The sequence below is a fragment of the Alexandromys fortis genome, unplaced genomic scaffold (assembly GCF_014885135.2).
Source record: "Alexandromys fortis isolate MF-2015 unplaced genomic scaffold, M_Fortis_MF-2015_v1.1 scaffold_130, whole genome shotgun sequence".
NCBI classification, from domain to species: domain Eukaryota; kingdom Metazoa; phylum Chordata; class Mammalia; order Rodentia; family Cricetidae; genus Alexandromys; species Alexandromys fortis.
Genome location: NW_026068016.1, coordinates 2144282 through 2156261, shown reverse-complemented (window position 1 = coordinate 2156261; position 11980 = coordinate 2144282). Strand labels below are relative to the sequence as shown.

The 11980-nt window shown below is 46.0% G+C and overlaps 1 protein-coding gene across 3 annotated transcripts in view; it reads right to left on the bottom strand.

Moving 5' to 3' along the window:
- The window catches only part of Samd4a (sterile alpha motif domain containing 4A), a 210206-nt gene that overhangs the window by 74407 nt on the left and 123819 nt on the right, over positions 1-11980 (bottom strand). For all 3 annotated transcript variants that reach the window (XM_050162419.1, XM_050162421.1, XM_050162420.1), the window contains one exon: positions 6794-7312. In XM_050162419.1, coding sequence (XP_050018376.1) covers positions 6794-7312 — 519 coding nt within the window. The remainder of the gene's footprint in view (positions 1-6793; positions 7313-11980) is intronic.

Below are 11980 nucleotides of genomic sequence, written 5' to 3'. Positions count from 1 at the left end.
CCCTCTCTCTCTCCCTCTCCCCTCTCTCTCTCTCTCGTTTCCTCCATTGTCCTCATAAGGCTTTCATCTTCTCAACCAGGTAGCTCCCATTAGATTGATTTGTGACTGTGCCTTTGTTCCTTTGGCCTCCAGGTTCAGCAGCCCAGGCTGTGAGCTCTTGGTTGTCTCCACCTTGTATTATCTTATTGCTTTAAATGCTACCCAGTCACTACGCCTCCTTTCCAAATTACATATTTAGCACCTCCTACCACCTCCTCAGCATCTGATTCTCCATCATCCAGGCCAAGCACACCAGCGATGACACTGAGTTCTCCCAGATCTCCTCCGCTTGACCAGTTCAGACTTACCCATGTCAGCTGGAAGTACCGCCATCCTTCCAGGAGTGGCGCAGGTACCCCACCCCAACCCACCCCCCAGAATTACATTGCTGTCCTCTCTTGCATCCCCTTTACTAATTGCAAAACTGAATGAGAGAGAAATAATGAGACAAGAATTTTAAAGCAGGTGAGCTGGTTGATGTTGTGTCTGCTTTTCATCCATCTAATGTGGCTATCCTGCTTCCAGCCATCAATGTCTCCTGTCTGGATGGTGATGATATCAGCCTCCAAAACGGGCTTTCTGAATCTGTCTTTGCCCTGGTACAGTCTGTCCACAGACACAGCAGCCAATGAATTCCTTTAGAATGTGGGCTGAACCACGCCCCTCACATGCCAAAAAAAAAACCAAAAAACAAAAAACAAACAAAAAAACAGTAGTTTCCTGCTTTGGTGAGAGCTAAAGTGGAAGTCTTTGTCACAACAGTGACCTCAATAGTGCTCCCTGCCCAGCAATCTCGCCACTATCTACCACACTCCCCTCTAGGCAACAACCTTCTTGTTTGTCTCTGACTAAATTGGCCATTAAGTCTAGGAATCTTTACCCTAGCTTTGGGGGCTGTAATGCTTCTAATTCCTGCACCTACATCACATCCCAGCAAGGCTTGCCCTGACCAGCTAACTTCATCCCTAGCCACCTTACCACCTGGACCTAGGTTTCATCACTTGACTCTCCAAGTGACTTACCAAGTTCTAATGGGCCATATGGCTTACTTTTATACTCGAATTTATACATACTAGATAGACTGCCCCACAAGCGATATCAATGGGGTCTTATCCACTGATGTGTCCAAGATGCCTCAAGCAGCCTAGCCCTTTCAATAAACATTGTCTACATGAATGAACAAATGAGTCATCAATACTGTTCATGCATGCCAACAATGAATCCTAATCTAATAATTTCACCTGGGAACAACTGCTTTCTTTAATTTTTTAAAATATATTTTGAACACACTCCCCTTATGCCTTTTTACCCTCTTTCCTCCCCCTCCTACCCTTCTGTTAGTCCCCCGGCTCTTCTAGACACCTTTCCTATCCATAGATAACTATGATTTTATATATAACTATGATGTGTGTGTGTGTAACGGAGGAAAGTTTCCTCATGTGTAGCTACGCAGTTTCCTTATCCATTATTTTGCTTCTGAACACCTGTTAGTTCTATAATTTAGCTTCTGTAACTAGTGCTATAACATTCAGGAGTGGTTTAGCTGTATTGCATGAAATATCAATTGTTAGGTTTGTTTAATTAGGATTTTAAATTATGTATCTCTGTGTGCTAGTATGTACGTCTGTATGTTAGTATGTACGTCTTGTGTTAGTATGTACTTCTCTGTGTTAGTATGTATGTCTTGTGTTAGTATGTACGTCTCTGTGTTAGTATGTACGACTGTGTGTTAGTATGTGCATGTGAATGCAAAGCCACAGAGGTCAGAAGACGGAGATGGACTCCCTGAAGCTGGAGTTACCGGAAGCTGTGAGCTGCTCAATGTGGGTTCTGGGGATCAAACTCCAGCTTCTACAGGAGCAGCAAGCTCATGGCTGCTGAGGCATCTCTCCATCCCCCATCTCTGGTTTTCTGAGAAACTTCCACACTGGTTTCCACAGTGGCTGGACTAGTGTACATTCCGATCAGTCAGCTATAACCACCCAGAATTTTCCTGCTGCTTTGTTCCTTCTCTCGTCCTAATGGTGCTCGTACGATTTCACAGCACAGGCTTTGAAACTCACTGACTTGGTGCCCCGTGTTTGTTGCCCATTGGTTTGCTTAGAGGTGACCAATCCCGGTACAGCCCTGCTCAGGCTCTGTTCAGCCTCTTGAGCAGAGCTCACAGCCCTTCCTCCAGTCTGCTTTCACTGCCCTCCGCCCCTTCCCTTCACGACTGCCTGTCTCTCCACTCTTTTCCATCCTTCCTGCGCACCCACAACTCCATCCCTCTGCTCAGAGTGAACATTCCTCCCTGAGCTCTCCTCCAGTTTTCCTCCCTATCTCCTCTGCTAAAGCTTGACCCCCTCCACGCCCCCAGATCACAAGAATCTTTCCATGCCAAGCATTCATAGCCCTTACAGCCTACTGCAGTCTGAATGTGCTTCCCAGCGTTCATGAGCTGGAAAACCGACCCCAAAGCAAAAGCCTTGAGAAGTGGGACCTTGGAGAATTAATAAGGTCATGTGGCTTTGCCATTATGAATGAACTAGTGTTGTTTTGTTACAAAAGTGAGTTCAGTCTTGCTTAGCAGCTCACAGCCATTCCTCTCACCGTGAAATGCCATCGGCCGTGTGATGATGCACAATTGAAGACGCTCACCAGAGGTGGCTCCTCCGCCTTTGTCTTTCCATCCTCCAGAACCATAAGCCTAACAGACTTTTCTGGTGTGTAACTTACCCAGGCCATTCTGTTATAACAGCTATTCTGTTATAGCTACACAAAATAGGCCACGACAGCCAACCATTCCAGTAACACTGACCCTACAGACCCTGGAGCAGACTCTACAGATCATCTGACACTTTGCTTCTCTGGAATGTGTCTGAGCACTAAGTCAGACAGAAAGCAGTCTTTAATTTTCAGTTATGACACTGATTGATACAGCCTCTCTCTCCCTGCCATGCAGGAGCAATGCCTTCTGCTTCTGCTTCCCCTGGATTTCAGCAGTCTCAGCACTGGACAGACAGAAACTGTCTGTAGGAGGACTGGGAACCTATATAGGGAAGAAGGCTCAAAGCCACATTTTGGAAGGTATAATGACCTAAGGGATACAAAATTAGTCACTGGATGAAACTAGGTTAAAATTAAAATAAGAGAACAGGAGAGATGTCTCATTGAGAAGAGTGCTTGTTGCTCTTCCAAACAGTCTGGGTTCGATTCCCACCACCCACATAGCTGGTCAGAACCATCTATAGCTCCAGTTCCAGGGTACCTGATGTCTTTTTCTGTCCCCCATGGTTACTAAGCATGCACATAGTACACAGATTTACTTGCAGGAAAAATACTCAAACATAAAACAAAAGCATACATCTTTTTAAAAATTAACAAAACTGGGGGCTGGAGAGATGGCTCAGAGGTTAAGATCATTGCCTACTCTTCCAAAGGTCCTGAATTCAATTCCCAGCAACCACACAGTGGCTCACAACCATCTGTAATAAGGTCTGGTGCCCTCTTCTGGCCTGCAGATATACACACAGACAGACTATTGTATACTAAACAAACAAATAAATAAATATTTTTTAAAAATTAACAAAACTGTAAGTATGTGGCTGTACCGTGAGTTACTCCACACTGACTACCACTAACGTGGCTGATAATTTGAAAATAGGAAGCAGCAATCAATTTAAATTCTTAAATTCATGTTCTTTTGAGCAGCTACCTTTGCCCACTTTGGAAGAAGAAAAAAAAACTCTCCAGTATAGTGGGAAACTATATCCACTTTCTCCTGAGGTGGAGTAGCCAAAGTCACAGTATGTTCACAGTCCCCTGGCTTCCTATAGTTGAGACTGTGTAAAAGCACATACACACAGACATTCCATTTTCACTTTCTGATACACAATAAAAAAAAAAAAACACCTTGTTTTAGGTGATGCTGTCCAGTGTAGATAAGATTAATGTAATTATTCTGAACATATTTGAGATAGGACCAGTTATAGTGCTAAGCAGGCTAGGTTTGTCAAAGACATCTTGGTTTATGACATTTTTATTGGAACAAAGGCCATTTGAGTCAGTGAGCACCTGTACTGTGTGGCCCTAGAGTTAAGGAAAGATGTTTCTGTCCAGCACACTAGGAACTGAAAACAGGGTACAGACCCTGGACATCACTGTTAGCACTTGCTCCTGTCCATGCTCAGCAGTTTCTCCCAAGTAGTTATCTAGTGCACACCTGCTATGTGCTGTGCTCCCCTCTAGTGCACAACTAATATGTGTTGTGCTCCCATCTAGTGCACACCTACTATGTGCTCCCATCTAGTGCACACCTGCTATGTGCTGTGTCCCCCTCTAGTGCACAACTACTGTGTGTTGTGCTCCCATCTAGTGCACACCTACAATGTGCTGTCCTCCCGTCTAGTGCACACCTACTATGTGCTCCCATCTAGTGCACACCTGCTATGTGCTGTGTTCCCCTCTAGTGCACAACTACTGTGTGTTGTGCTCCCATCTAGTGCACACCTACTATGTGCTCCTATCTAGTGCACACCTGCTATGTGCTGTGCTCCCTGCTACCATGGCCAGGACATGGTCTTCCTACAGACTGAGAGGGTTAGCATCAGGAATGCTCTCATTTTACAAGAGGGAGCTTTGTTCCAAGGAGTTAATAACCCGACCAAGTTGCAATTAGCAAACTGCAGGTTTAGTTTTAGACCATGGAGGGTACTGGCATTCAAGTCCACCAGCTTTCTACTTTTTCAGGCTGTCTCTCAGGACTTGGTGTATATTTTATGCACTCATGACTAAACTAATGACCTGAAGACTTGCAGTTCTGAGAAACATAACTACCATGGCCATGCAGGGTAGTAATCCCTGAAATTCAAAGCTGGTGTGGCCTAAGTTCTGGAAGGGAGTGTTCTAGAAGGGAGATCTGAGATCCTTCATAGCTTCTGCTGATGCTCTAAAACTCCTCTTGTTCTAGATAGTTACCTGGTGAAACCTTCAGTCCTTTGCAACTCAAGTACACAAGGGCAAGACAGCCATGGGGCCATCCTCAGCCTTCTCCACTGGGCTGGGCAGTCACTGCTCCAGTGAGTGGTGGCTGCCCACAATCTGATAAGCATGTTCAAATCCTGTCGAAACCTGATGCCGAGTAAATCACCCGCAGTACGACATGTGCAATGATCCGAGACTAAATTCGGGATGAATGACAAAGAGCATGCACAGAGAAGATGGCGGGCTGCTCAGAACCTTCATCTCCTCAGTTACCAAGTACTTCTGTGATCATAACTGGATCCTGCCACTCACCCAGGAAACCCAGGCTAACAGGTCCCAGTCATCACTCTGTTACACAGAGGCTAATAAATGTTGTTCTTGATGGATTACGACTCTGTGAAGGATGCTAACTGCTGCAGACTCTCTTACTCATATGTCAACAGTGCAATACTCTCCCGTAACTCACAGTTTTCCAAGGTACTAAGAGATAAATGTAAAAAAAAAAAAGAAAAAGAAAAAAAAAGAAACAAAACAAAAACCTTACATTGTGCCCAAGGGAGAGCACCACCTTCAGTGTTGATTTTTCTAGCCATGTGCTATTTGGACTAACATAGCTATACTTTGACATTTCTAATTATTTGAGAACACTATTTAAAGAGTTCTAACAGCCAAAAGACTCAAGTAGCGGCCAAGGCATTGCTGCTCCTTTTAAAGCCTCCCTTATCTTCTTCCATCTGCTTGTGGTGCTGTGGACTGAGTCCATGCCTCAGGCACGCTGGGCAAGCACTGTATCACCGAGCTACTTTCTCCTCGCCTCTTTTCATAGAGGGTTTTTCTGCATGTTGACAAGCACATTTGGGTTCAAGCGCAAAACTTTTCCTCCAAGAAAGTTGAGAGTTATCCTGGGAGTGCCGTAACAGTCAGCTCTGGGCAAATCAGCACCAGGAGTGCTGTTTGGTGGCAGTCACCCTTCCACAGAACCACTGTATACAGGCAAGAGTGGAGGTTGGCCATCTCGCTTGGCCTAAGCAGGACACCATAGAAAGGACTCCCAGCCCTCGTGCCCACTATGGAGTGGTCAAGAGAGGCGAGACTGTCATCAGCTCTCCCTTCTCACAAAGCATCTCCTGAGCCTCCTTTTCTAACGTGTTAGACTGAGAGGAAGGCCAGGCCACAGCACAGAGCAGCATTCTGGTCAGCAGACCTGCTTGGGGACCACCCAACAAACTGAGGGTTCAGCCAGAAAATGCAAGGGGAAGAGACATTCCGGTGATTTTGATTTTTAAAAGAGAAACATATATAAGGAAAGAAGGAGGAGGAGAGGGGGAAGAAGGGGGAGAAGGAGCAGAAGAAGAAACAGGAGGAGACAATGCACAAAGCCATGAGGCTGGCTGGTCAACCATGGGTTAACATCAGTTTCAGAGAAGCACACAGTAACTCAATGTCTCTGCAGAGCCCCGAGTCCCAGGGTGAAAGGCATTTTTATTTGTGGAAACAGAACGGTTTCCTTCTTTCACCACGGACTCTCTCTTCTCTCATTTCTTTATTTTTGCTCTGTCTAAACCCCAAATTTGGACCATCCATCATTTTAACCTGCCCAGAATTTTCATCTTTCCAGAGCCAAAGAGCAACAGATTCCGGGTCCAAAGAGCCCTCTCCCACAGCCGGCTGCCACCAGCCCTCTCCTCCCAGGGTTACAGGGTGCTCAGAGCAGACCATGTCAGCAGGACGTGCCACACACAGCAAGTCACCAAACCAGAATGCACTAAAGGGGTTCCAGAGGACTTACTCGTACTTGTGCTGGTTCCAATCGTGTTGATTGTGGTGGGGACGGATGACGCAGAGTAGAGGGGCACGTGGCCATTCTCACAGCCCAGGCTTTTGTCCTGCCAGTTGGAGGCGCTGATGCAAATCCCAGAATCCCGAGAGTTCTGCCACCCATTGAGCCTGTCGTCTGAGTTCTGTCTTTGGTGATAGTAGTGTGTCTGTCCGTAATCCACAGAGTCCGAGCGGCCTCGGTTCTGGCTGCCAAAGCTGGTCGATGTACGGTCCTCCAAATGATTTAGCCACATGGCGAGAGCACTTCGGTCTTCTAAGGAAGTGGCCGGGTGGATCAAAGCATAGGACAGCAGCTGTCTGCTCTCCTCAATGTGCTGGTTGTGTTCGATAGAGTGCGCCAGGATCTTGGGCAGCAGTTTCATATACTCTACTTTAGCGTCGAGGTTTCCTGGCTTCAGCAAAGGCAGGTGAGTTAACAGAAGGGAAATCACTTTATCCTTGGATTCCTGTTGCCATTGGTTAATGATTCCTGAAAGGGAAAGTACACAGGACATGTAAGCAAATACACCCACAATCACACTAAACAACACACTGTAAATTTCTGTGGTTTAGAGTCTCAGCTGAGACACCGTGCCTAAATGTCCTCAAGACTGTCTGTGTATAAGACTGGATAACTGTCTTAAGGTTTTCAGGGGCCAGAGACCTCAATGATATATAGTTCAAACACTCTCGGAGTGTGTAGAAAGTACAATGCGTCCCAGCCCTCACAGGCCCCACGCTTGATCCATTGCACTGGGTGTAGTGGTGAACACCTGTAATTCTTGTACTTGGAAGGTAGAGGCAGGAGAATCAGCTCAACTTTATCCACTACTATTTAGGCAGCATGAACTACATGAGACTTTGTCTCAAAAAACTAAATTATTGGGACTGGAGAGGTGGCTCAGTGGTTGAGAGCACTTGACTTCTTTTCAAGAGGTCCTGGATACACGCACAAGGTGGCTCACAACTGTCAGTTACCCCAGTCCCAGAGCATCTGACATCCTCTTCTGGCTTCCTCGGGCACTCTGCACATAGACTGTGCACAGACACATGTATAGGTAAGCACATATACATAAAATAAAAATTAATAGAATCTCCATTTTTCAAAAAGGTTTAAAAAGTCAACAAATCAATGCTCAGATGTTTTGGGGTCTTTAATTCTCACTCATATCTCCAAAGAAGTTTGGTCCAACCAAAAAGAATTGGCAGCTGTGTCTTCCTTCTTAGACAAGACCAGGCACAGCCTTAGATAGACAAGGGCCAGGCTAAACAAATTTGGAGGAATCCGTGGAGTGAAGCAGCCTCCCTGTTCCAAGCGTCTGTTGAAAGTGTCTCAAGTGCTGGAGAAAGGACGTGTATGAAGCTGGTTCGACTTCCTACATAGAAGACGTTAGGAGAAAAGGACCCAACACTGTGTCCAAACCCTAGCTCTGCCAGCTGCAGCTTTTCTTATAAGAAAACAGAGCAGAGGAGCCAAGCTCAGCTCCAAGAACACCTTGGATCACACTAGTAAATTATTCATCTTTATATGAAGATGTTCGTGGGATTTTTTTAATTTAAAATGATATTGGTATGGTTGCATGAGTGCAGCACATGTATGCACATGCATGCTTATGTGTGTGGAGGATGGGGACAACATTGGATGTTATCCTAAGGAACATCATCCACATCCTTTGGGACAAGATGTCCCCAGAGATCAACAGCTAGGCTAGGCTGGGCTGGCCAGTGAGCGCCAGGGATCCCCCTGTCTCTGTCTCTCTGGGGCCAGAATTACAAGCATGCATTGCTATATTTGGCATTTTCACCTGGGTTCCTGGGATTGAACTTGGGTCTTCATACTTACAAGCAAGCACTTTACCAGCTAAGCTATCCTGCCAGAGCCGAGATCTCTTTGTTCTCGCTGTGACAAAATACACATCCTAGTAAGCATTTTAAACACACAGTTAGTTCAGTGTCATTAAGGACAGCACAGTGATATGAAATCTCTCTGAAGACCTTCGTTACTTTCCAGATAGAAAATCTCCCACTCCTTTTCCTAGCCTGTGGAAGCCACCATGCCATTTTCTATCCCCAAGAACCCGGTTATTCTAGGGACCTCAGTGATTGTCTTTTTGTTTTTTGAGAGAAGGTCTCTCACTCAGGAGCCCTGGCTTGCCTCAAATTCATAGTGACTCTTGACCTCAGCCTCCTCTGTGCTGAGACAGCAGACATGAACCACCCTGCCCAGTTATCCCAATGAACACCTCGCTTCACAGACCGGTTCCTCAAGGTTCCAGCATGTGAAGAACTGGTCTTTGCTTCTTCTGTCCCTGCCTCATTCAAATGACAAGCGATGCTTGCTGACTGCTTGTTTTGGCGGAGGCCAGTCATCCACAGAGCTGGGCATCCCCACTGGCTTTCACACAGTGTCTTCAGGCTGGCAGGAGTTAATTATAAGCTGCAAACTCATGGGTCTCGTCACAATAATTTCAAAGAAAACATCTCAGTGTTGTGGCTTCATCTAGAGTCCCCTGAAGGTCCTATGTTAAAGACTTAGTCCCCGGTTTGGGGATATTCACAAGGAGTCTACTGGGAGCTTTACTGGTCACTTTGGGGTATGACCCTGAAGTTGATAGTAGAACCCTACCTCAACCTCCTCTCTTTTTGCTTCTTGGCTGTCATGAGGGACAGTTTCCTTCACCAGCCATCAAGGACTGAAATCTTCCAAACTGAGAGTCATAATTAACTTTTCCTCTTCTTAAGTGCATTTCTTCTTGGGTGTTGTGTTACAGTAACAGAAAACTAACCAACCAATCAGCACGGCAGGCATGGTGGCTAATGGAGGAGCATGGTCTTTGGAGTCAGGCATGGGACTTAATCCCAGACTTAATTTGCTGTGGGATTTTGTTACATTGCTTAACCTTTTGGAGCCTCAACTGCATCATCAATCAGTCATGGGTGACACCAACAGTTTCTGCCTCCCTTGGATTAAATGGAATGATGCCGCGTGCATTGTTCCCTCCCCTTTCTCTGCATCAGTCAGACCCATCAGTCAGAGTGATGAGGGAAGTGGCTTTGGAGATTTAGTTTTTAAACAGAGAAACCAGGGATGACACAAGGGAAACCAACTTGGAAAAAAGACAGAAGGATGAGGGAAGAAGATGAAGTCTTTGCCCTTCTAACAATCAGAAGTGCTCTTGGACTCTCTTCCTGTGGGGTTTCCTATGATGCTGAAGAGTAGCCGTGTGACGCAGAAGCCACCAACCTGAAGACAGGCCAAGGGAGACTATAGAGAAGAAATGGGTAGCCAGAATTATGAAAGGTACAGGGGAGTCATGATGGAAGGTTCTAGAATCCCTGTGGGGGAGATGCAACTGAATCCTATCAGGGCTGGGAGAGTACACCACACAGTTTCATAGAAAGATAGCAGCCACATCTAGCGCCTGGAACTTTTGCAGTACTTAAATTATAGAAGAACAACACACTATTGGATTGAACGCAACCCTAAAATATCATTTCAACATGTCATCAGTACAGATCATTGAGGAGAATCCCGGACATGTGCTATCACCAACAACATCCCCACTTGAGTGAGCCATGTTTTCACGCTCAGTCGGTGTGGCCAGCATAGGCCAGAGATCCGGATGGAGAGAGGCAGAGGGAGATGACCTCAGAAGGTCCTTCCTATCTCTCCTGTTAGCTAACTGCTGCGGATACAAGAACTTCCCTGCCCCACTAGGTAGAACCTCCCTTTCAAAGGGGACTGGAAGAGAAATACAGCTGCTCTTCTTCTTCTTTCTTCTTCTTCTTCTTTCTTCTTCTTCTTCTTCTTCTTCTTCTTCTTCTTCTTCTTCTTCTTCTTCTTCTTCTTCCTCCTCCTCCTCCTCCTCCTCCTCCTCCTCCTCCTCCTCCTCCTCCTCCTCCCATCTTACCCGTACTTTGTCAGCAAAGACCAGGCACCATTCCCTGGTTTTTGTTGAAGTTTGCAGTATTTTTGTTATTTGTTTTGAGACCATGTCTCATTTTGTGGTTCATCCTGGCCTCTAGCTCACAGAAATCCCCCTGCTCCAGCCTCCCAAGTGCTGGAACGATAGGCATGAGCCTTGAGTCTGGCACGCTTTGTTTGATGCCAAGATTTAGGAGAAGAAAGCTAGTCAGTCTCTCCCAGGCTCTCAAGAGTCACAGGGAGGAAACGGAAAGCCCTAGGGGAAGAACAGAGGGGCCATAAGCCAACAGTGAGCAGGGCAGGCAGGGTGCACACATACACTGAAAATTAAATTTGAGAGCAACTTTTTATAAAAAAAAAAAAATGAGGCTGAAGAACTTCCTAACTTCCTCCTAAATCACTTCCCTGTTTAAATATTCTGCCCTCCCACAAAAGGTCAATCTTAAAAAAAAATCAAGAACAAAAATAAAACATAAACAGGACTCAAAGTGCAAGCGAAAGACGTTATCTATCTCCAGTAAGCACTTTCTGCCAGGGATTAACCCGGGACTCGAGGGAGGAGACACAGCACAGAAGGGAAGGAAATGAGGTCTCCAGCCCTGGTCCCTTCTAGGGCTGAAGGAGCACTATTCTCTGGAATCACTCTCCAATGGTTTGAGGCTGTGGTGTAACCAGGAAGACAATGGTGGGTTTTGCTTATCCCCCCCCCCACACCCCTCCCACCAGGAATTTGGCTCTTAGGCATTTTCTGAGGCTAACCACACCTACTGGCTCACACTTCTATTGCTATAGCCATCAAGCTGACAGCTAACAGTACTGAGTGGTTTCTGTGGGCCAGGCTCTCTTGTAAGCCCTTTGCATTTAATTACTCATTGAATCCTCCCAAGGAGCTTAGCCAGAGGGGGCGGGGTGGCAGATCTTCTAGCTAACCTTATTTTACTGATGAAGGCAGAACAACTAAGTTGTCATCGGTCCTCTGTCTAGTGAAGAGGCAGAAGGGAGTAGACAAATTAGCTTACGATACAGATGGTTATCACACTAGAATGTCCGTAAGCTAGTTATTTCAGTATCTGTGCTGGAGGCATTATATTAACTGTGTATAAATACGTAGCTATAGTGACACGGCTGTGCAAACACAGGAAAAGGAGCTGCAGAGACAAGGGAGAGGACAGGTTTTTTGTTGTGGCTTTAGGGTGCTCCTGATTTCTTTTGACACTGTTCTTTGGAAGGGAA